Source organism: Balaenoptera acutorostrata, chromosome X (assembly GCF_949987535.1).
Source record: "Balaenoptera acutorostrata chromosome X, mBalAcu1.1, whole genome shotgun sequence".
NCBI classification, from domain to species: Eukaryota; Metazoa; Chordata; class Mammalia; order Artiodactyla; family Balaenopteridae; genus Balaenoptera; species Balaenoptera acutorostrata.
Genome location: NC_080085.1, coordinates 67,549,033 through 67,575,735, shown reverse-complemented (window position 1 = coordinate 67,575,735; position 26,703 = coordinate 67,549,033). Strand labels below are relative to the sequence as shown.

Here is a 26,703-nt window from a genome sequence, read left to right as displayed (position 1 = left end):
AAATCCCAAAGAAAGATAACTTGCCCAAAGTCACATAGCTTATCAGTGGCAGACCTGAAACTAGGATCCTGGTTCTCTGAATCTGGATTAATGCTTCTCTCATACACCATGTCCCCTTGTTTAAAACAAACTGCTTATGTAAGTCAGAAAGAATATAATTTAGAAATATTTGCACCTAAAATGGTGTTTTAAATATTCAGATACTTAAAGAGCTACTTGATCATTTCTACAGAATACAATTGTCTAAAATACAGATTCCTCGAGGGCTTCAGAAAATCTAGGTTTTACCCTGCTCCCACAATCATGGTAAATGTTATCTGTTTTTGTTTTGTTAGGCAATCACTATTACAAAAAATTCACACAAAACATTTTGTGAATTTCCAATCTTATAAAGACAAGAAAATAAGTTTATAATTTTATAAAACTAACCACTGCTTTTTGAAATACCATTTTAATGAAATCCAAATATGAAATTTTAAGTATCAAAGTTTCCAATGGGAGTGATTTGTATTACAAAATGACTTAACCACAGAGATTTCAAAAATAGCAATTTTTCATTCTGCATTTATAATAAGATTCAATTCACCACTGTTCTCCTTACAGGTATCTTTACTTGTGAGAAATGAGGTCCAAGCGAAAAACTATATGCCTGTGTTTGATTCTTCATTAACTCATGGTTTACATATATCAAGTTGTGACTGAGGATGTTTATAGAGGAATTAATCTAGGCAGACCATGGCACAGTTGATTTTAATGAACGAATATAACAAAATATTTGCTAAATGAGTGTCATTATATAAAAGCGTACATTACATCACACATACAGACATCCAAGCAAAGAGCTTTCATTGCAAACTCTGAAACTCTGAAGTTCGTGAAATACATTAGGATACAATATTATTTTGTGCTTAAGCTGTATGTGTTGTGTGTGAATCTCATGATACTTTTGAGATATTTGGGATGAATCCAAATTGTTTATTTCCCTAAGGGGAGAAAATGAAAGTCTCATAGATATTCCAAGTTATAAGGGTATTAATTCCCATAACTCCTAATAATATTAACAAACATTTCTTCTTTAGGCTACTTTTCTCAAATAGTGCATATTTTCTTTTTTTTTACTTTTAATTTTAAAAAATTCCTATAAAGGATTAATTACATGGCAATACATTATCCTTGAGAAGAATGATAGAAATAAACACAAATGCCTTAAACCTGTACCATAATTACATTATAAAATTCTGAAATTTGTTTATACTACAATCATGATCATACCAGATTGCAAGCAATGAAAAAAGTAGAGCATATGTTTTTATTGTCTCAACATCACAGTGCATACCTAAAGTTAAATGATCAAATGTATGGAAGATACTACATACACACACATTCACAAATATACTCTTTCCCTCATATACATACATATTTTAATATGGTTTATAATGCTTCCTCAGTTTACTAATTTGTGATCTTTTTATATTGGGGACATATCTAAGAACCCAGGCAAGGTAACTCTAGGTACTCTGCTTTTAATCACAGTAACATTGTGAAACATTGTTTTCCTCTCCTCTGCAAAGAGCTTTGATTAACATGTGGCACACCTGTGGTGTAATGTAAGTGTGTTGGCTGCATGAAGTTTAGATAAATGCTTATTGTTATTGAGAACATGGCTGTTCTCCAAAAAAGTTAGATCGTCACCTTTGACATATTGTCAGAGAATGTAAGTACAAAAACAGCGTGATTCAAACAGATTGGAAGACTTTTAAAATGTTCTAGACTACCTGACTTCTTATGGGGATTCATGAACAACCTTGGGTTTACATCTCCTTGTGGTCTTGAGGAAAGAAGTAACACTGTGGCTTCACTTCTACCTTCAGTGGAGATGTATACTCTAGGATGAATCAGCAACAATACTGATGTGGAATACTGATGTCCCTTTGACATGAGGGACTCAAAGGGAACATCTGTAAGATTATTGGAAATAAACATGAAAGTTCCTGTATAAATTTATTTTATTACATATTCATATAAAAACTATCTATCAAGTACTAAATGTTTGCAAGTGTTCAATTATTTTTGAATCACTGTGTGTTGCTTTTTATGTCTTTGCAGTCCTATGGAGCAACTACTCTAAGAGTCACATATATCACAGTATGGTGAAATGTATATCATCCACATGCCCAGGTCCATGAAATCTCACCTTACATAATTTTTATAAATCACATTAATTTTGACTCTAAGCCCCCACTCATTAGAAGAGATGGAGGAATGTGGGTGACCTCCCCCTCTCCAAGTTCCTATTCTAGGCACTTTGAGTTGCCTATAAATTAGGAGTGACTGCTGTAAGCCTCGGTGACTGCCATCATTGACATCAAACCTTCTGCCAAATGTTGTTTTCATGGATCCTGACCTTCCACATTTGGCAGGCACTGAAATGCCTCTCAGATTAGTCTTCCAAGCGATCACATGTCACACCAGAGAGATTCTATCAATGTGCTTAAGGTAACAGTGCTTAGAGTCAAGACTCCATGGCCATCCTGTAGTTACCATGCCATGCACAATGCACAAGGAGCATGACCTTCCAACACTTGCAGAAACTTAAGAAAATCCAAACCTGTATGAGTTTTAAGAAAGGTTATCCCTCTTTCCTCTAGTCTTGTCTCTCCAAAGCAGCAACATCAACCCCCTGACCTCTAGGATCACCCAGAGAATTAAGCCTCTTTAAAGGAGATAACTCACAAGAAAAATTGTTAATTGCCTGGAAAGGAGCTTAGAACTCAACCTTCCTATTTTTAAATGTTTGGGTGAGAGGAAACGTGTGGTGTGTGTATGTAGAGAAACGTCATCTATTTAATCTAGTGAGAATCTTTTTCAGCAGCAAGAGCAATGTAGAAATTACTATAGAAATACATCATCCTCTCAGGTAGCCATTTTTTAATTCCACAGTGATCAGAATCTCCAGGGAGGAGGAAGAGTATATTTATGAAAGAGCATAGTCTCCAGAGGGAAAACTCTACTTACTAGTCCTGTGTTCTTGGGCAAGTTTCCTCTCTCTGTCTTTTCTCATCTTGGAGAAACTGTGACAATTAAATGAGTTGATGTATCAGAAGCACTTACATGCCAGATGCATAGTAAGCGCTCGATAAATATTTTCAATTATTGTTAAAATTGTCAGATATCAACATAAGAAGACATTTATTTCTTAAATATATTATTTATATGAGAAAAAGAATATTCTTTATGGGTAGTCTGTCCACTGGGATAATTTTTGGTTTTTCACTTTGGAGACAAGAAGTTTCCATTCTGTGTTGAGCAAATTTTTGGATCCTGCCTTTTTTAGCTTGAGAGAAACAAATGGTGGAATGATATTTTGTTGTATTTTTGATACTCTTGAGCACATTTCACTCCTGTACTCCCCTGACAACTGTCCAGACTTCTGTTAATACTTGTCGCATGTACTTGTAAGACAGGGTTCTGCGTCTTACTTTCTCTTTTCTTCCAGTTTTACTGAGATATAATTGACATACAGCACTGTATAGGTTTATGGTGTAAAACACAATGATCTGACTTACATACAACACGAAATGATTACCACAATAAGTTTAGTGAACATCCATCATCTTATATAGATACAAAGAATAGCATGTTTTTTTCTATTTTATAAAGAAATAGAAAAAAAATTTTGCCTTGTGGTGAGAACTCAGGATTTTCTCTCAAAAATTTTCATGTATGATGTACAGTTGTGCTAGTTATATTTATCATGTTGTACATTACATCCCTAGTATTTATTTATCTTATAACAGTAAATATGTACCTTATGACCACCTTAAACCAATTCCCACTGCCCCCATCCTATGCCTCTGGTAACCACAAATCTGATCCCTTTTTCTATGACTTTGTTTGATTCTTTGTTCCTGAAGTATAATTAACCTACAACACTATGTTAATTCCTGTTACACAACATAGTGACTTGATATTTCTATATATTTCAAAATGATCACCATGATAATTCTAGTTACCATCTGTCACCACACAAAGATACTACATAATTATTGATTATTCTCCACACTGTATGTTTCAAACTTGTGATTCATTTATTTTGTAATTGAAAGTCTGTACCTCAATCTCCCTCAACTATTTCTCTCCTCCTCCCACCCCCATTCCCTCTGGCAACCACCATTTGTTCTCTGTATCTATGTCTCTGTTTCTGTTTTGTTGTGTTTGTCCATTTGTTTTGTTTTGTTTTTTAGATTCCACATATAAGTGAAATCACACAGTACTTATCTCTGTCTGACTTATTTTACTTAAAACAGTACTTTCTAGGCTCACCCATGTGGTCACAAATGATAAGATTTCATTCTTTTTATGATTAAATAATATTCCACTATATATATGTATATACTACATCTTCAATATTCATTCATCTATCGATGGACACTTGGGTTGCTTCCATATCTTGACTATTGTAAATAATGCTGCAAAAACATAGGGGTGCATATATCATATCTAACTACTGTATTTGTCTTTTTAGGATAAATATCCAGGAGTGAAATTGCTAGATTATATGATAGTTCTATTTTTACCTTTTTGAGGAATCTCTATAATTTTTTCCATAGTGGATGCACCAATTTAAATTCCCAGCAACAGTGCATGAGAGTACCCTTTTCTCCAATATTTGCCAAAACTTATTTTTTTGTTCTTGATAATTGTTATTTTTGACAGGTGTGAGGTGATATCTCATTTTAGTTTTTATTTGCATTTCCCTGATGATTAGTGGTGTTGAGCATCTTTTAATGTATTAATATATTTGTTGGCTATCTGTATGTTATTTTTGGAAAAATGTATATTCAGGTCCTCTGCCCATGTTTTAATCAGATTTTTAGTTTTTTGATGGTAAATTGTGTATTTTGGATATTAACCTCTTACCAGATATATCATTTGCAAATATCTTCTCCCATTCAGTATGCAGCCTTTTCATTTCATTGATAGTTTCCTTTGCTGTGCAAAATATTTTTGTTGATGTAGTCCCATTTGTTTATTTTTTTCTATTGTTTCCCTTGCCTGAGGAGACATATCTAAAAAATATTGCTAATGCAGATTTCACAGAGTATTACCTATATTTTCTTCTAGAAGTTTTATGGTTTCAGGTCTTACATTTAAGTATTTAATCCATTTTTAGTTTACTTTTGTATATGGTGTTAGAAATTAATCCCGTTTTATTATTTTGCATGTAACTGTCCAGTTTTCCCAGTAACATTTACTGAAGAGGCTGTCTTTTCTCCATTGCATATTCATGTCTCCTTTGTCATAGATTAATTGCCCATATAAGTGTGTCTGTATCATAGAGTTTTGATTTGTAGTATAGTATAGCTTTGTAGTATAGTTTGAAATCAGGGAGCATGATACTTTGGGCTATTTAGGGTCACATTTTTTAATTATTTGTTCTAATTCTGTGAAAAATGCCATTGTTATTTGATAGAGATTGCATTGAATCTGTAGATTGCCTTGGGTTGTATGGTCATTTTAGCAATATTGATTCTTCCTATCCATGAGCATAGTATGTCCTTGCATCTGCTTGTGTCCTCTTCAGTTTCATTCATCACTGAGCTATAGTTTTCAGAGTACAGGTCTTTTACCTACTTAGTTAGATTTATTCCTAGGTATTTTACTCTTTTTGATGTGATAGTAAATAGGATTGCTTTCTTAATTTCTTTTTCTAATAGTTCCTTTATAGTGTATAAAATTGCAACAGATTCCTATATATTAATCTTGTGTCCTGCACTTTACAGAATTCTTTAATGAGTTCTAGTAGTTTTCTTGGTGACATCTTTAGTATTTTCTATATAGAGTACCATGTCATTGGTAAGCAAAAACAGTTTTACTTCTTCCTTTCCACATTGGATTCCTGATTGCTGTGGCTAGGACTTTCAATATTATGTTGAATAAAAGTCTTAAGAGTGGGCATCCTTGTCTTGCTCCTGATCTTAGAATAAATGCTTTCACCTTTTTATCATTGAGTATAATGTTATCTGTGGGCTTGTCATATACAGCCTTTATTATATTGAGGTATATTCCCTCTATGTCCATTTTCTGGAGAGTTTTTTATCATAAATGGATGTTGAATTTTGTCAAAAGCTTTTTCTGCACCTATTGAGATGACCATATGATTTTTATTCTTCAATTTGTTAATGTGGTATATTAAATTATTTTGCAGATATTGAACTATCCTTGTGTCCTTGGAATAAATCTCACTTGATCATTATGTATGATCTATTTAATGTATTGTTGGATTTGGTGTGCTAATATTTTGTAGAGAATTTTTGCATCTATGTTCATCAGTGATATTCGCCTGTAATTTTCTTTTTTGTGTGATATCTTTGTCTGATTTTGCTAACAGGGTGATGCTGGCCTCTTAGAATTAGTTCAGAAGCATTATGTGCTCTGCAAATTTATTGAATAGTTTGAGAAAACTAAGTATTAACTCTTCTCTACATGTTTGGTAGAATTCACCTGTGAAGCCATCTGTTCCTGACCTTTGTTTGATGGAAGCTTTTTAAATTACTGATTCAGTTTCATTACTGATAATTGGTCTGTTCATATTTTCTATTTCTTCCTTGTTCAGTCTTGGGAGATTGTACATTTCTAGGAATTATTTCCATTTCTTTTATGTTGTCCATTTTATTGGCATATAGTTGTTCATAGTAAGCTCTTATGATCCTTTGTATTTCTGTGGTGTCACCTGTAACTTCTTTTTCGGTTTTCATTTTATTGATTTGGGTCCTCTCTCTTTTTTTCTTGATGAGCCTGGCTAAAGCTTTATCGATTTGGTTCATCTTTTCAAAGAACTAACTCTTAGTTTTATTGACCTTTCTCTATTTAATTTATTTCAACTCTGATCTTTATTTCTTTCCTTCTACTAACTTTGGGTTTTGTTAATTCTTCTTTTCCTAGTTCCTATAGGTGTAAGGTTAGGCTTTTAATTTGAGATTTTTCTTGTTTCCTGAGAAAAGCTTGTGCAGTAAGTCCCTTACATACGAAAAATTCCATCCCGAGAGCTCATTCTTAAGTCCAACAAAGTTAGCATAGGTACCCAACTAACACAATTGGCTATATACTGCTAGTTTTACACTTGGCTTGCGGACTTCCTGGGCTTGAAATAAAGATACTGTACTACTGTACTCTATACAGTACTGTACAGTAAAGTACACAAAAGCACAACCACTCATAGAGAATGCATGTATGAGACAATGTATGCCAGACACGTGAACTAACTTACGTTATTGGACATGCAAACGCATGTTCACATCTTTGAAAGATCACGACTTGAAGGTTTGTATGTATGGAACTTACTGTATGATATTTCTATAAACTACTCTCTTAGAAATGCTTTTGCTGAAACCCACAGATTTTGGATCATTGTAATTTCATTTGCACTTATCTCCAGGTACTTTTCATTTTCTCTTTGAGATCTTCAGTAATCCACTGGTTGTTTATTGCACATTGTTTAGCCTCCTTGTGTTTGTGATTTTTGCAGTTTTTTTCCATGTAATTGATTTCTAGTCTAGTCTCATAACATTGTGGTCAGAAAAGATGGCTGATATATGATTTCAATTTTCTTAAACTTACCAACACTTGTTTTGTCATCTAGCATGTGATCTATCCTGGAGAATGTTTCATGTGCACTTGAAAAGAATTTATATTCTGTTGCTGATCTAATGTGTCATTTAAGGCCAGTGTTTCCTTACTGATTTTCTGTCTGGATGATCAGTCCAATGATGTAAGTGGAGTGTTAAAAAGTCCCCTACAATTATTGTGTTATTGTCAATTTCTCATTTTATGTCTGTTAATATTTGCTTTATGTATTTATGTACTAATGTTGGGTGCATATATATTTACAATTATTATATATTCTTCTTGTATATATCCCTTTATCATTATGTAATGTCTTTTTTTGTCTCTTATTACAGTCTTTATTTTAAGGTCTATTTTGTTTGATGGAAGTATTGCTACCCCTGCTTTCTTTTCATTTCCATGTGCATGGCATATCTTTTGCCATCTTCCCATTTTCAGTTCACATGTGTCTTGAGATCTTAAGGGAATCTCTTGTAGGCAACATATATATGAGCCTTATTTTTGTATCCATTCAGCCACTCTATGTCTTTTGATTGGAGCATATATTCCATTTATATCTAAAGCAATTATTGGGCTTCCCTGGTTGTGCAGTGGTTAAGAACCCACCTGCCAGTGCAGGGGACACGGGTTAGAGCCCTGGTACAGGAAGATCCCATGTGCGGCAGAGCAACTGGGCCTGTGCACCACAACTGCTGAGCCTGTGCTCTAGAGCCCGTGTGCCACAACTACTGAAGCCTGCATGCTTAGATCCCATGCTCCCCAACAAGAGAAGCCACCGCAATGAGAAACCCATGCACTGCAATGAAGAGTAGCGCCCACTTACTGCAACTAGAGAAAACCCACACACAGCGACGAAGACCTAACACAACCAAAAATAAAAACAAATAAATAAATAAATTTATTTTTTAAATAAATAAATAAATAAATAAAGTAATTATTGATAGATATAGTTCTTTTTGTTCCTTTCTTCTTCTTTTGGTCTCTTCCCTTGTGATTTGATAAATATCTTCAGTGGTATGTTTGGATTCATTTCTGTCTTTGGTGTTCTGTATCTATTATGGATTTTTGGTTTGTGGTTATCATGGGTTTTATATATAACAATCTATATATATGCATGTTATATAAGTTGCTGATTTCTTAACTTTGAATGCATTTTTCCAACCATGAAATTTTACTTCTCCCCCATTTATTGTTTTTGACATCATATTTTACATCTTTTTGTTTTGTGTATCCCCTTAACTACTTATCATGTATACAGCTGATTTTACAACTTTTGTCTTTTAACCTTCCTTCTAGCTTTATATGTTGTTGATTTACTACCATTACTGCATATTTGCCTTTACCAATGAGATTTTTCATTTCTTAATTTTCATATTTCTAGCTGAGGCCTTTCATTTTCTGCTTAGAGAAATCCCTTTAACAGTTCTTTTAAATCTGGTTTTGTGCTCCTGAACTCTTTCTGTTTTTGCTTGCCTGTAGAACTTTTAATATCTCCTTCAAATCTGAATGTTAGCCTTGTCAGGTTGAGTATTCTTCATGATAGGTTTTTCCCCTTCATCCCTTTAAATATATCATGGCCCACACCTCTACCTGCAGAGTTTCTACCTAAAAGTCAATGATAGTATTATGGGAGTTTCATTGTATGTAACTTGCTACTTTTCCCTTGCTGCTTTTAATATTCCCTTTTTTCTTTTTCTTTTTTTTTCATTTTAATTACAGTGTGTCTTTGTGTAGTCATTTTTGGTTTGATCCTGCTTGCAAAGTCTCTGTGCTTCCTGGACCTGGATGTATTTTTCATTTCCCAAGTTAGTTAAGTTTTCAGCTATTATGTCTTCAAATATGTTCTTTGCCACTTCCTCTTTCTCTTCTCATTCTGGGACCCCTATAATGAGAATGTTATTATGCTTGATGTTGTCTCAGAGGTCTCTTAAACTGTTCCCATTTTTTAAAATTCTGTGTTCTTTTTTCTGTTTAGCTAAAACAGTTTCCACTACTCTGTCTTCCACTTTGCTGATCTGTTCCTATGTATCATCTAATCTACTGTTGATTCATTCAAGTTTAATTTTTAGTTCATTTATTATATTCTTCATCTCTGTTTGGTTCTTCTTTATATTTTCTAACTCTTTTTTATTACTATTCTCACTGTGTTCATCCACTTTTTGTCCTGAGTTATTTGAGCATCTTTATGATCACCACCATGAATGCTTTATTGGGTAGATTGCTTATCTCCAATTAAATTAGTTCTTCTTCTGGGGTTTTATCTTGTTACTTCATTTGGAACATATTGCTCTGTCACTTCATTTTGTCTAATTTGCTGTTTTTATTTCTATGTATTTGGTATACTGCTTATATTTCCCTATCTTAGAGAAGTGGCCTTATGTAGGAGACATGCTATGGGGCACAGCAGCACACTCCCTTCTTGTCACCAGAGCTATATGCTCTCAGGGTGCCCCCTATATGGGCTATCTGGGTCTTCCTGCTGTGATAAGCTGACTACTACGGATACTGGTAGGTGTATCTGTCTCCTGGTCCAGTTGGTTGCCAGCCCCTGCCTTGTGTGGAGACTACTGGCTTCTGGTGGGTAAGGCATAATCCTGCCATGACTAGGTGCATGACCAGGGAAATCCTGGTCCTGGTGCCAGCCCACTGGTGAGATGGGCTATGTCATAAGGTGGCTGGCTGCAGGGTTAGGATCCTGGAGCTAGTATCCACCTGCTGTTGAGCTGGGCCATGGCCAAGGGCAGATGGCTGAGGGGCTCAAAGTGTCCTAGAGCTGGTTTCAACATCCTCATGGGAGGATATGGTGCCTTGGGCATCCTGACGCTGGTGCCTTCCCACTCGTGGGTAAGGCTTGGTCCCAGGGATACTACCAGCTCCTTGTGTGCAGAGTTAGGACCTGGGGTCTCTGACTATGGTCGGGAGTCCCAGAACTAGTGTCAACTCAATGGTGGGTGGAGCTGGGACCAAGAGGGTCCTTAGGCTAGTTCTGGCCCAATGGGCACAACTGAATCCTGGTATATCTGGCTGCAGTGTGCAGGGTGTCCCAGAGTTGATGTCCACCCACATGTGGGAAGGGCTGGGACCCAAATATCCCAGGGCTAATTCCCATCCCTGGGGGGTAAGACTGGACCCCAGGGTTAGTGCTGGCCCACTGGTGGGTGGAGCTGGGTCCTGGTTATTCTGGCTCTGGGGCCTTGATTTCACAGACCTGGTGCTGGCCTGTTGTGTGTTGGGCTGGATTTTGTGTGCTGTGGTGAACAAGGCCAGGTCCTTGGAAGCTCAGGGGGTCCTAAATCAGCCAGCCTGCTAGAGGGAGGATCCCAAAATGGTGTTGCCAGCATCAGTGCCCTCATGGTAGGATGAGTTTCCAAAAATAGCTGCTGTCAGTGTCGATGTCCCTAGGGTGAGCCCCAATTGCCTCCTCTCTGGGAGGCTCTCCAAGATCAGAATATCAGCAAGTGGGTCTAACCCAAGTTTGTTTCAAATTGTTGCTTCTGCCCTGGGTCTCAGAGCTTGTGAGATTTTGTGTGTGCCCTTTAAGAGTACAGTCTCTATTTCCCACAGCCCTTCAGCTCTCCTGAAACTAAGCCCCACTGGCCTTGAAAGCCAAACAGTCTAGAAGCTTGTCTTTCTAGTGCAGGATCTCTGGGCTGGGGAGCTTAATGTGGGGCTCAGACCCTTCATTCCTTGTGGAGAACCTCTGCAATTGTAATTATTCTCCTGTTAGTGGGTCACCTATCCAGGGGTATGGCTCTTGACTATACTGTGTCTCCACTTCTCCTACCCATCTTGTTGTGGTTCCTTCTTTACTAGTTGTAAAATATCTTTTCTGCTAGTGTTCAGGTTGTTCTCATCAATGGTTGCTCTGTAAGTATTTGTAATTTTGGTGTGCCTGTGGAAGGAGTTGAGATCAGGGTCTTCCTACTTTGCCATCTTGGCCACTCCACCTGTGTATAACTTTTTGATAAAGCAAAGATAGTATTGTTCTCCTGTACATTTTTAAATGTGTAGACAATTCATCTATGTTCATCTATTTTCAATTTGCATTTTGTTTCTTGCAGGGGAAGGTGAAAATTTTGGACCTATTGTTGAGGAACAGGGGTGCAGTTCATTCTGTTGTTCATCCTTTTGTGTAAATAAAGTTATTTTCTCATATGCTCCATAGAACAATATTTCCATTTGGACAGAAAATATAGGCTTTAATATTTTTTTCCAGAAGAATCATTTTGAGGATTAAGGAAAGGGAGCCATGTTTCATTAAGGCACTTAAGGGTACCATTTTTTTAAAGAAAGATCTTCAAGGTGACATAGATAAACTGATAGAGCATATAGATTATTCTAGGTAATTATCTGATTACATTGTTTTGGAATCATCCATAAATTCAAGAGAGATAGTTTGAAGATCCTCCTTCCTATGCTGAATTTCCAAAGCACCATCCTTGCATTTCACACATGACTGAAGAACCAAACTACCATGCTCCGAAAATCCATCACGAAATTCTGAGGTCATAAAATAATATACAACTGGATCAAGACAGCAATTTAGATTTGCAAGACACAGGGAAATTATGTGGAAAAATAGAGTGCTCTTAATAAAGGAGCAGTTTGAAAAGATTCGTTGCTTCACCATCATAAAGAAAGGGAAGTTGAGGTGGTAGGGTGTGAAACACACAATGAATACCACTGCACACATCAGGACCATCCACAAAGCCTTTTTTCTCTCTTTGGTATTCTGAGGGGGAACTTGGAATTCCTGTAAAATTTTTCTTGTTCTCCATGTGCAATAAGTAATAATCACAACAGGTAAAACAAACCCTCCAAGTTCAGCTACAGTTACCATGCCAATAGTAGACACCATGCTAATGTGTTGAAGCCCTAAATCGGCAAAGCAGGATTCAGTATTGTTGGCTAATCCAGCATTTCTCAGAATTGGAAGTGGCAAACAAGCAGTCCCCATGATGACCCAGATGGCAGCACTGATGCCCACATCATACCTACGCTTCCAGTCTCTGGCCCTGAAAGGCTTGAGGAGAAAGAAGCACCTCTGAAGGCTGATGCATGTCAGGAAACAAATACTGGCATACATGTTGAGATACTTTAGGTAGAAGCACAGCAGGCAAAGGGCCCTCTGGAAAGGCCAGTGGTGGCTGATGTAATAGTAAATCTGGAGGGGTAAAGACAGCACATGAGCAAGGTCAGCCACAGAGAGGTTGATCATAAAACTGATGGCTTTATTTTTCTTGTTGATGAAGCGGCACAAAACCCACAAGGCTGCACTGTTCACCAGTAGACCAGGGATAAATATGAGGATGTAAGTGGTTGCATAGAGAGAGTACTGAAATGACATTTGAAGATCAGTGCACTTTGCCCTTGTACTGTTTGCGCTGTTACTTCCCATCTTGGGAATTTGTGTTCCTTCCTTAGGGAAAGTATCAGAGTGATGATTTCTGCAGAAAATAGAGAAAAATAGGTCAAGGGCATATCAGTCCATGTTTGGGTATACAAATATATTTGTATTCTACCAAAGAGGTATTCAAGTGTGAACTTTCATAAACTCAAAAGGTCTTTTCTATGTAAACTGAAAATATCTTGCCAATCTACAACTGGATAACAGTACTGTTGAAGATATTTTCAGAATCAAAAAGATCACTGTTTTGGCAATAACTTCAGTCAGGTTTTTCCCTTAGTAGTCAGAGGAAGTTATCAAACTTGCAGAGATAACCAAAAAGTAAGTCTTCCTGGCAAATAGCCGCCAAACATACATTTCAAAATTCTTGTTTTACATTCAGTTTTACAATTATCTCTATCTGTATTTTCAAAGTTTGAGATCCAGCTTTCCCTATCCTCAATGCTGAGAGAGATAAAACTCAATCTATTTTGAAAGACAATCTTATCAGGGATTAGATGACTGCTGAGGTTAGTCGATGAACATTTAGGAATGAAACATGGGATAAAGGTCTGGGGAAGGGCTGCCAGGTCACTAGGCCTTGAAAGATAGGGGCTTGGAAAATATATTACAACTCAGATAAACTTTGTCTCCTTCAGAATTTGGCTGAGGGCACAATTAGTTCTGCTTATATAGCATGGAACTTTCAGAAGCTTCAGTAACTTTAAAGATCTGTATTTATTAACAGAATTACAGTAGCTTCAGACATTCACATTTATTGAGACTATCCTTGCAACCATTGAAAGCAACTGCCAGAATATGTGACGGACTAGAGGGTATCTGGTAGTAGATGCAGAAAAAGGGGCTGCCTCTACTTCAGCTCTAGCTCTCAGGGCAAGTTCAGTGAAAAAGTTATTAATGTGGGTGGTTACATTTTTAACAATCATAATTGTTAGAAGTCCTCCCTTCTAGTGAGACAAAACTCCTCATCCCTGACATTTCAACCTAGTTCAGCCTACCAAAGCCAAATAAAATAAAGTCTACTCCCTGTTACACATGACACTCTTCAAATATCTAAAGATAGGAATTCTGTCATCTCTCATGTCTTCCCTTATCCAGGTTAAACGTTCATTCCTAGTATGGCATGGTTCTTTTTCTTGGCTTTCTTTTGGATCAGAACATTTTGCTTTTAGCCAAAAGCCACTACAACACAGCTTATTTTACCCATGAAAAGAACAGTTAAAGAACCCAAATGTTTGATATATTAGGAAATATAACATGCATTTGATTGCAGAAAAAAAGCATAAATGGGATTTTAATAATCTTTTATAATTGTCATCACTTGCATAAACATTTAGTTTGCTTCACAATTATAGAATTAAAAGGAAAATAAGACAGACTTAACATAACTATTGAAAGCAATATAGAGTCTAAGACAGTGCCTACTCAACCCTAAACACAACCAATTAAAAATGTAAAAATCAGAGGGAGAGGAGTCAAGATGGCAGAAGATGAGAACGTGGAATTTGTCACTCCTCACAAATACATCAAGAATACACCTACAGAGAAAGGACCTTCAGATGGTGGAGGAGTAAGACGTGGAGATCATCTTCCTTGCCACAGATACATCAGAAATACATCTACATGTGGAACAACTCTTACAGAACACCTACTGAATGTTTGCAGAAGACCTCAGACTTCCCAAAAGACAAGAAACTACCCATGTACATGGGTAGGGCAAAAGAAAAAAGAAAAAAAATGGAGACCAAAAGAATAGGGATGGGACCTGCACCTCTGGGAGGGAGCTGTGAAGGAGGAAAAGTTTCCACACACTAAGAAGCCCCTTCACTGGCAGAGATAGGGGATGGGCTGGGGGGAAGCTTTTCAGCCATGGAGGAGAGGGCAGCAACAGGGGTGCAGAGGGCAAAGTGAAGAGATTCCTACACAAAAATCAGTGTCGACCAGCACTCACCAGCCTGAGAGGCTTGTCTGCTCACCCGGTGGGATGGTGGGTAGCTGGGAGCTGATGCTCGGGCTTCAGAGATCAGATCCCAGGGAGAAGACTGAGGTTGGCTGCATGAACACAGCCTGAAGGAGGCTAGTGCACCACAGCTAGCCAGGAGGGAGTCCGGGAAAAACTCTGGAACTGCCTAAGAGACAAGAGAACATATTTTGGGCTGCGCATGGAGACAGGGTTCAAAGCACGACCTAAATGAGCTCCAGAGATAAGTGCGACCGGCAGCTATCAGCACAGACACCAGAGACGGGCATGAAATGCTAAGGTTGCTGCTGCAGCCACCAAGAAGCCTGTGTGCAAGCACAGGTCACTATCCACACACACACACCTCCCCCCCAGGAGCCTGTGCAACCTGCCACAGCCAGTGTCCCGTGATCCAGGGACAACATCCCCGGGAGAACACATGGCATGCCTCAGGCTGCTGCAAAGTCGTGCTGGTCTCTGCTGCCACATGCTCACCCCACATTCCAATTATAACTACTGTACCCCTCCCTCCCCCAGGCCTGAGTGAGCCAGAGCCCCCTCATCAGCTGCTACTTTAACCCCATCCTGTCTGGGTGGGTAACAGACGCCCTCAGGCGACCTAAACACAGAGGCAGGGCCAAATACAAAGCTGAATCCCAGGAGATGTGCAAACAAAGAAGAGAAAGGGAAATTTCTCCATGCAACCTGAGGAGGAGCAGATTAAATCTCCACAATCAACTTGATGTACCCTGAATCTGAGGAAAACCTAAATAGACAATGAATCACCACAAAATTGAGACGGTGGACTTTGAGAGCAACTATAGAATTGGGGTTTGCTTTCACAATTTAATTTCTTTCTGGTTTTATGTTTATCTTAGTTTAGTATTTAGAGCTTATTATCATTGGTAGATTTGTTTATTGATTTGGTTGCTCTTTCTTTATACATATATATATATTTTTTTCCTCTTTCTCTTTTTGTGAGTGTGTATGTGTATGCTTCTTTGTGTGATTTTGTTCATACATCTTTGCTTTTCCCATTTGTCCTACAGTTCTGTTTGTCGGTATTTTTGCCTTCTTTTTTAGTATAGTTTTTAGTGCTTGTTATCACTGGTGGATTTGTTTATTGGTTTGGTTTATCTCTTCTTTCTTTCTTTCTTCTTTTTATTTTTATTACTTTTTAATTTTTTTATTTTTAATAATATTTTTATTTCAATAACTTTACTTTATTTTATTTATTTTTCTTTCTTTCTTTCTTTTCTCCCTTTTCTTCTGAGCTGTGTGGCTGACAGGGTCTGGGTGCTCTGATCGGGTGTCAGGTCTGAGCCTCTTGTGTGGGAGACTCGAGTTCAGGACACTGGACCACCAGAGACTTCCCAGTCCCATGTAATATCAAACAGCAAAATCTCTCCCATAGATCTCCATCTCAGTGTTAAGACCTAACTCTACTCAACGACCAGCAAGCTACAGTGCTGAACAGCCCATAGCAAACAACTAGCAACACAGGAACACAAGCCACCCGTTAGCAGAGAGGCTGCCTAAAATTATAAAAAGTTCACAGACACATCAAAACACACCCCTGGATGTGGTTCTGCCCACCAAAAAGACAAGATCCAGCCTCATCCACCAGAGCACAGGCACCAGTCCCCTCCACCAGGAAGCCTACACAAGCCACTAAACCAACCTTAGCAACTGAAGGCAAACACCAAAAACAATGGGAACTAGGAACCTGCAGCCTGTGAAGAAGAGACACCAAACACAGTAAGTTAAGCAAAATGAGAAGACAGAGAAACACACAGCAGATGAAGGAGCAAGGTAAATACCCACCAGACCAAATAAATGAAGAGGAAATAGGCAGTACACCTAAAAAAGAATTCAGAGTAATGATAGTAAAGATGATCCAAAACCTTGAAAATAGAATGGAGAAAATAAAAGAAACGTTTAACAAGGACCTAGAGGAACTAAAGAGTAAACAAACAATGATGAAAAACACAATAAATGAAATTTAAAATTCTCTAGAAGGAATCAATAGCAAAATAACTGAGGCAGAAGAATGGATAAGTGACCTGGAGTATAAAATAGTGGAAATAACTACTGCAGACCAGAATAAAAAAAAAAAGAATGAAAATAATTGAGGACAGTCTCAGAGACTTCTGGGACAACATTAAACGCACCAACATTCGAATTATAGGGGCCCAGAAGAAGAAGAGAAAAAGAAAGGGACTGAGAAAATATTTGAAGAGATTATAGTTGAAAACTTCCCTAATATGGGAAAGGAAATAGTTAATCAAGTCCAGGAAGCACAGAGAGTCCCATACAGGATAAATCCAAGGAGAAACACGCCAAGACAGATATTAATCAAACTATCAAAAATTAAATATGAAGAAAACATATTAAAAGCAGCAAGGGAAAAACAACAAATAACATAAAAGGGAATCGCCATAAGGTTAACAGCTGATCTTTCAGCACAAACTCTGCAAGCCAGAAGGGTGTGGCAGGACATATTTAAAGTGATGAAAGGAAAAAAACTACAACCAAGATTACTCTACCCAGCAAGGAACTCATTCAGATTCGACAGTGAAATTAAAACCTTTACAGAAAAACGAAAGCTAAGAGAATTCAGCACCACCAAGCCACCTTAACAACAAATGCTAAAGGAACTTCTCTAGGCAGGAAACACAAGAGAAGGAAAAGATCTACAATAACAAACCCAAAACAGTTAAGAAAAAGGTAATAGGAATATATATATCGATAATTACCTTAAATGTAAATGGATTAACTGTTCCAACCAAAAGACATAGACTGTCTGAATGGATACAAAAACAAGACCCATATATATGCTGTCTACAAGAGACCCACTTCAGACTTAGAGACACATACAGGCTGAAAGTGAGAAAATGGAAAAAGATATTCCATGCAAATGGAAATCAAAAGAAAGCTGGAGTAGTAATTCTCATATCAGACAAAATCAACATTAAAATAAAGACTATTACAAGAGACAAAGAGGACACTACATAGTGAACAAGGGATCAATCCAAGAAGAAGATATAACAATTGTAAATATTTATGCACCCAACATAGGAGGACCTCAGTACATAAGGCATATGCTAAGAGTCATAACAGGATAAATTGACAGTAACACAATCATAATAAGGGACTTTAACACCCCACTTTCACCAATGGACAGATCATCCAAAATGAAAATAAATAAAGAAACACAAGCTTTAAATGATACATTAAACAAGATGGACTTAATTGATATTTATAGGACATTCCATCCAAAAACAACAGAATATACTTTCTTCTCAAGTGCTCATGGGACATTCTCCAGGATAGATCATATCTTGGGTCACAAATCAAGCCTTGGTAAATTTAAGAAAATTGTAATTGTATCAAGTATCTTATCCAACCACAATGCTATAAGACTAGATATCAATTACGGGGAAAATTTGTAAAAAATACAAACACATGGAGGCTAAATAATGCATGACTAAATAACCAGAGATCACCGAAGAAATCAAAGAGGAAATTTAAAAATACCTAGAAACAAAAAAAAAATGAAACCACGATGAACCAAAACCTATGAGATGCAGCAAAAGCAGTTCTAAGAGGGAAGATTATAGCAATACAATCCTACCTCAAGAAAAAAGAAACACCTCAAATAAACAACCTAACATTACACTTAAAGCAATTAGAGGAAGAACAAAGCAGAAGGAAAGAAATCATAAAGATCAGATCAGAAATAAATGAAAAAGGAATGAAATGATAGCAAATATCAATAAAACTAAAAGCTGGTTCTTTTAGAAGATAAACCAAATTTGTAACCATTAGCCAGACTCATCAAGAAAAAAAAGGGAGAAGACTCAAATCAATAGTCAGAAGTGAAAAAGGAGAAGTACCAACTGACAGTGCAGAAATACAAAGGATCATGAGAGATTACTACAAGCAACTATATGGCAATAAAGTGGACAACCTGGAAGAATTCGACAAATTCTTAGAAAAGCACACCCTTCAGAGACTGAACCATGAAGAAAGAGAAAATATAAACAGACCAATCAGAAACACTGAAATTGAGACTAAATTAATTTAGTGATTAAAAATCTTCCAACAAATGAAAGCCCAGGAACAGATGGCTTCACAGGCGAATTCTCTCAAACATAGAGAGAAAAGCTAACACCTATCTTTCTCAAACTCTTCCAAAATATAGCAGAGGGAGGAACACTCCCAAACTCATTCTATGAGGCCACCATCACCGTGATACCAAAACTAGACAAATATGTCACAAAGAAAGAAAACTACAGGCCAATAACACTGATGAACATAGATGCAAAAATCCTCAACAAAATACTAGCAAACAGAATCCAACAGCACATTAAAAGGATCATACACCATGGTCAAGTGGGGTTTACCCCAGGAATGCAAGGATTCTTCATTAGCCACAAATCAATCAATGGGATAAACCATATTAACAAATTGAAGGAGAAAAATCATATCGTCATCTCAATAGATGCACAAAAAGCTTTCAACAAAATTCAACACACATTTACGATAAAAACCCTCTGGACAGTAGGCATAGAGGGAACTTCCCTCAATATAATAAAGGTCATATATGACAAACCCACAGTCAAGATTGTTATCAATGGTGAAAAATTGAAATCATTTCCACTAAAGTCAGGAACAAGGCAAGGTTGCCCACTCTCACCACTATTATTCAACATAGTTTTGGAAGTTTTAGCCACAACAATCAGAGAAGAAAAAGAAATAAAAGGAATCCAAATTGGAAAAGAAGAAGTAAAACACTCAATGTTTGCATATGGCATGATACTATAACTAGAGAATCCTAAAGATGCTACCAGAAATCTAGTAGAGCTAATCAATGAATTTGGGAAAGTAGCAGGATACAAAATTAATGCACAGAAATCTCTTGCATTCTTATACACTAATGATGAAAAATCTGAAAGAGAAATTAAGGAAACACTCCCATTTATCATTGCAGCAAAAAGAATAAAATACCTTAGAATAAACCTACCTAAGGAGACAAAAGACCTGTATGCAGAAAACTATAAGACAGTGATGAAAGAAATTAAAGATGTTACAAACAGATGGAGAGATATACCATGTTATTGGATTGGAAGAATCAACATTGTGAAAATGACTCTACTACCCAAAGCAATCTACAGATTCAATGCAATCCCTATCAAACTACCAATGGCATTTTTCACAGTACTATAACAAAAAATTTTACAATTTGTATGGAAACACAATAGACCTTGAATAACCAAAGCAATCTTGTGAAAGAAAACTGGAGCGTAAAGAATCAGGCTCCCTGATTTCAGACTACACTACAAAGCTATGGTAATCCAGACAGTATCGTACTGGAACAAAAAGAGAAATATAGATCAATGGAACAGGATAGAAATCCCAGAGATAAACCCATGCGCATATGGTCACCTTATTTTTGACAAAGGAGGCAAGAATATACAATGGAGAAAAGACAGCCTCTTCAATAATTGGTGCTGGGAAAACTGGACAGCTACATATTAAAGATTGAAATTAGAACACTCCCCAATAGCATACACAAATAAACTCAAAATGGATTAAAGACCTAAGTGTAAGGCCAGACACTAAAAAACTCTTAGAAGGAAAAATAGGCAGAACACACTCTGACATAAATCACAGCAAGATCCTTTTTGACTCACCTCCTAGAGAAATGGAAATAAAAACAGAAACAAAAATATGGGACCTAATGAAACTTAAAAGCTTTTGCATAGCAAAGGAAACCATAAACAAGACAAGAAGACATCCCTCAGAATGGGAGAAAATATTTGCAAATGTTGCAACTGACAAAAGATTAATCTCCAAATATACAAGCAGCTTATGCAATTCAATATCAAAAGAAACAAACAACCCAATCCAAAAATGGGCAGAAGATCTAAATAGACAGGTCTCCAAAGAAGATACACAGATTGCCAATAAACATATGAAAGGATGCTCAACATCACTAATCATTAGAGGAATGTAAATCAAAACTACAATGAGGTATCACCTCACACTGGTCAGAATGGCCATCATCAAAAAATCTAGAAACAATAAATGCTGGAGAGGGTGTGGAGAAAAGGGAACATTCTTGCACTGTTGGTGGGAATGTAAATTGATAACAGCCACTATGAAGAACAGTATGGATGTTCCTTAAAAAACTACAAATAGAACTACCATACGACCCAGCAATCCCTTTACTGGACATATACCCTGAGAAAACCATAATTCAAAACGAGTCATGTACCACAATGTTCATTGCAGCCCTATTTACAATAGCCAGGACATGAAAGCAACCCAAGTGTCTATCGACAGATGAATGGATAAAGAAGATGTGTCACTTGTATACAGTGGAATATTACTCAGCCATAAAAGGAAACGAAATTGAATTATTTGTAGTGAGGTGGATGGACATAGAGTCTGTCATACAGAGTGAAGGAAGTCAGAAAGAAAAACAAATACTGTATCCTAACATATATATATGGAATCTAAAAAAAAAAAAGTTTATGAAGAACCTAGTGGCAGGACAAGAATAAAGACACAGACGTAGAGAATGGACTTGAGGACATGGTGAGGGGGAAGGATAAGCTGCAACGAAGTGAGAGAGTGGCATGAACCCATATACACTACCAAATGTAAAACAGATAGCTAGTGAGAAGCATCCACATAGCACTGGGCGATCAGCTTGGTGCTCTGTGTCCACCTAGAGGGGTGGGATAGTGAGGGTGGGAGGGAGATGCAAGTAGGAGGAGACATGGGGATATATGTACACATATAGCTGATTCACTTTGTTTTACAGCAGAAACTAACACAACATTGCAAAACATTATGCTCCAATAAAGATGTTTAAAAAAAAAGAGAAAATAAAAGAATACATCTACGAATGGAGCAATTCTCTCAGAACCCCTGCTGAACGTTAGTGGAAGACTTCGGACCCTTAAAGGACAAGAAAATCCCCTTGCAACCGGGTAGGATGAAAGAAAGAGTAAAAGCAAAAAGGAATCAAAAAAAGGACCAGCAATCCTGGAGGGAAGCTGAAGGTGAGGGGTGGCTATTGCACTCAGAAAAACTCCATCATGGTGGGGAAATCACCTGCAACAAAAAGAGACTTTGGGGATTAAAGGAGAATGCAGCAGATGGTCTGTGGAAGGCTGGAAAAAGTAAAAACTGCACACATGATCTGTGCAGCAGCATTGCACATTCCAGCCTGAGTCGTGAGTCTCCTGTTGTGAAGGGGGGAAGGGTGCTGGAAAGTGGGGCTTGGAGCTCAGACCCAGGGAGGGGACAGATGCTGGCTGTGAAAAGACAGTCTGAAGGGACAGGAGTAAGAAGCTCCACAACTGGGAATGTTTGCTGAAAAAGCCCAGGACACCGTAGAACAAGGTGTTATTGTTGAGTGGTGCACAAGTGGTGGGGCCACCATTACAACTCCTTTCCCCACCCACTGGCTTCTTCAACCTCTGCAAGCACTGGGAAGGATACTCATTTGAGCAGGCTTGCCCACCCCACAAGCCAAAGCCTCCACCGCCCACGTAGGCTCTGGCATCCTGAGTGCCGCCCATCCCAAAACCTCCTTGGGAATCAGCCCTGAGTGCCCCTGCCTGAGATGGGAATCTGACAATGCTGGCAGGGGTATCAGTCTCTGCTAAAGCCCTACTCATTCTAAAGCATGCAGTTAATTGAGCAGATCTGTGGAAAGGACCGCTGTTGGCTGTGAGGATACAACAGAGGGAATATGAGTGAAGGGCTCTGCAGCTGGGAATGACCTTAGAGGAAGCATGGTCTGCCTAGGGAATGAGGCACTATTGTTGAGTGGTGTGCAAAGGACGGGGCTATCACCACCCCCACATGCCAGCTCCTGCCTCTGCGGCACTGGGAGGGACTCCCACTAGAGTGAGCATGCCCCAGGCTGTTGAAACTGTCTGCCTGTCTCCGCCCCCACAGGCAATTCCCATACACCCCAACTGTGGCTGCATTACCCCTCCCCAGGCTGAGGGAGTAAGTGTGCCCCAATCAGCCACTGCTTTTGCTCCATCTCGCCTGGGCAGGCAACAGAGGTCTGAGGATGGTGCACATGCAGAGGTGGGGCCAAAACCAAAGCTGAGCCCCAGGGGCAGTGAGACTAAAGAAGGGGAATGGAAATCTTCCAGTGCAGCTGCACAAGCTGCAGATTAAATCCCCATGATCAACTTGGTAAATCCTACATCTGTGGAATATCTGAATAGACAATGAGTGTTCCCACAAGTGAGACTGGGCTAACCTTAGCATCAGTGGACTTTGGGGACAAGTACACGTGTGAGTTGGGCCAGGTCAGTGTCTGAGCTGGTCCCACAGTGCCCACAGCAGGTCCAGAGACCTACCTAGAGGTATTGGAGGACCTCCTGGGGAAGCGTGGATTGGCTGTGGCTCACTGTGGGAGCAAGGACACTTACAGAGGAAGTCCCGGAAAAACATTTTTATTACTATTATTCTTTTTGTTTGTTTCATTTTGTTCAGTTGATGGTGTTGATGTTTTTATTATTTTTTAATATATATTTTTAAGTTTTCTATTTTTACTTTACTTTTTTGTTGTTTTGTGTTTTTTTCTTTTTGTTCATTTTTTATTTAATTTAATTTTTTTCTTTTTTTGATTGTTTCTATGTGTTTTTTTATGTTTGCTTTCTTTGTTTGCTTTCTTTTTTTGGTTTTTTTTTGTTACTTTAGTCCTATTTGATAGTGCTCATTTTTAATTCTTTGTTCTCTTTTTTTTTTCTTTTTCTTTTCTGTCTGCTGCTTTGTTTCTGTTACTTGGGTTTTTTGTTATTTGCCTTGGATTTGGTGTGGCTGTTTTCTTTCTTCTTTTTTTTTCTTTGTGTGTGTATTGTTGTTGTTGCTATTTGTTTTGTTTTGCTATTCATCTTGCATTTTGTTTGTCTGTTTGTTTTATTTTCCTTTTTTTTCATTTCCTTTTCTTTCTTGTTTTCCCTGGCCATGCAGCATGGCTTGCGGGATATCAGTTCCCCAGCCAAGGGTCAGGCCTGGGCCTCCAGGATGGGAGTGCCAAGTCCAGGATGCTGGACCACCAGAGAATTCCCAGGCCAAGGGAATATTAATCAGCATGTTCTCTCCCAGAGGTCTCCATCTTGACACCAAGACCCAGCTCTACACAACTACCTGCAGGCTCCAGTGCTGGACAGGTCACATCAAACAACTAGCAAGACAGGGACACAGACCCACGCATCAGCAGACAGGTTGCCTAAAGTCATACTAAGCTCATAGACACCTCAAAACACGTCACCTGATGCAGCCCTACCCTTCAGAGGGAAAAGACTCAGCTCCACCCACCAGTGTGCAGGTACCAGTCCCACCAGGAAGACTACACCAGACTTTGAACCAAATTCAGCAACCAAGGGGCAGACAACAGAAGCAAGAGGAACTATAACCCTGAAGCCTGTGGAAAGGAGACCATAAACACAGTAAGTCAGACAAAATGAGATGACAGAAAAATACGTTGCAGAAGAAGGAGAAAGGTAGAAACCCACAAGACCAAATAAAATAAGAGAAAATAGGAAACCTACCTGAAAAGGAATTCAGAGTAATGAGAGTAAAGATGATCCAAGATCTCGGAAACAGAATGGAGGCACAGGTCGAGAGGATATAAGAAATGATTAACAAGGACCTAGAAGAACTAAAGAATAAATAATCAGTGATGAACAACACAACAACGGAAATGAAAAAGTCACTAGAAGGAATCAATAGCAGAATAACTGAGGCAGAAGAACGGATAAGTGAGCTGAAAGGTAAAACGGTGTAAATAACTGCTGTGGAGCAGAATACAGAAAAAAAGAATGAAAAGAAATGAGGACAGTCTCAGAGATCTCTAGGACAACATTAAATGCAACAACGTTCAAAGTATGTCTCCCACAAGAAGAAGAGAAAGGAAAAGAGCCTGAGAAAATATTTGGAGATTATAGTCAAAAAATTCCCTAACATGGGAAAGGAAATAGCCACCCAAGTCCAGGAAGAACAGAGAATCCCATATAGGATAAAACCAAGGACAAACAAGCCAGGAAACATATTAGTCAAACTAACAAATTTTTGTTAGTCAAACTAACAAAAATTAAATACAAAGAAAAAATATTAAAAGTGGCAAGGGGAAAGCAACAAATGACATACAAGGAAATCCCCAAAAGGTTACCAGCTGATTTTTCAGCAGAAACTCTGCAGGCCAGAAGGGAGTGGCAGGACATATTTAAACTGGTGAAAGGAAAAAACTTACAACCAAGATTACTCTACCCAACAAGGATCTCATTCAGATTCGATGGAGAAATCAAAAGCTTGATAGACAAGCAAAAGCTAAGAGAATTCAGCACCACCAAACCAGCTTTAGAAAAACTGTTAAAGGAACTTCTCTAGGTGGGAAACACAAGAGAAGAAAATGACCTACTAAAACAAACCCAAAACAATTAAGAAAATGGTAATAGGAACATACCTATAGATAATTAACGTAAATGTGAATGGATTAACAGTTCCAACTAAAAGCCACAGACCATCTGAATGTATACCAAAACAAGACCTGTATATATGCTGTCTTCAAGAGACCCACTTCAGACCTAGGTAAACCTACAGACTGAAAGTAAGGGATTGGAACAAGATATTCCATGCAAATGGAAATCAAAAGAAAGGTGGACTAGCAATACTCATAACAGACAAAATAGACTTTAAAATACAGACTGTTACAAGAGACAAGGAAGGACACTACGTAATGATCAAGGGATCAATCCAAGAAGAAGACATAATAATTGTAAATATATATACACCCAACATAGGAGTACCTCAATATATAAGGCAAATTCTAACAGCCATAAAAGAGAAAATCAACAGTAACACAATAATAGTCTGGGGTATTAACACCCCACTTATGCCAATGGATAGATCATCCAGACAGAAAATTAATAAGGAAACACAAACTTTAAATGATACATTAGAGCAGAGAGACTTAATTGATACTTATAGGACATTCCATTTGAAAGGGGCAGAATACATATTCTTCTCAAGTGCACATGGAACATTCTCCTGGATAGATCACATCTTGGGTCACAAATCAAGTCTCAGTAAATTTAAGAAAATTGAAACCACATCAAGTATCTTTTCCAACCACAATGCTATGAGATTAGAAATCAATTACAGGAAAAAAGAACTAAAAAGCACAAGCATGGGGCTTCCCTGGTGGCGCAGTGGTTGAGAATCTGCCTGCCAATGCAGGGGACACGGGTTTGAGCCCTGGTCTGGGAAGATCCCACATGCTGCAGAGCAACTAGGCCCGTGAGCCACAACTACTGAGCCTGCGCGTCTGGAGCCTGTGCTCCGCAACAAGAGAGGCCGCAATAGTGAGAGGCCTGCACACCACGATGAAGAGTGGCCCCCACTTGCCACAACTAGAGAAAGCCCTAGCACAGAAACAAAGACCCAACACAGCCAAAAATATAAATTAATTAATTAATTAATTTTGTAAAAAAGCACAAGCACATGGAAGCTAAACGATATCCTACTAAATAACCAAGATATCACTGAGGAAATCAAAAAACACCTAGAAACAAATGACAACAAAAACACGATGACCCAAAAACTAAGGGATGCAGCAAAAGCAGTTCTAAGAGGGAAGTTTATAGCAATACAATCCTACCTCAAGAAACAA

At 38.1% G+C, this 26,703-nt stretch overlaps 1 protein-coding gene across 1 annotated transcript; it reads right to left on the bottom strand.

Moving 5' to 3' along the window:
- Positions 1-11,980: 11,980 nt before the first annotated feature.
- On the bottom strand, positions 11,981-13,024 carry LOC103000776 (putative P2Y purinoceptor 10). The gene has a single exon (XM_028168123.2). It carries the CDS (start codon positions 13,022-13,024, stop codon positions 11,981-11,983), a length of 1,044 nt encoding a protein of 347 aa, XP_028023924.2.
- Positions 13,025-26,703: the final 13,679 nt, after the last annotated feature.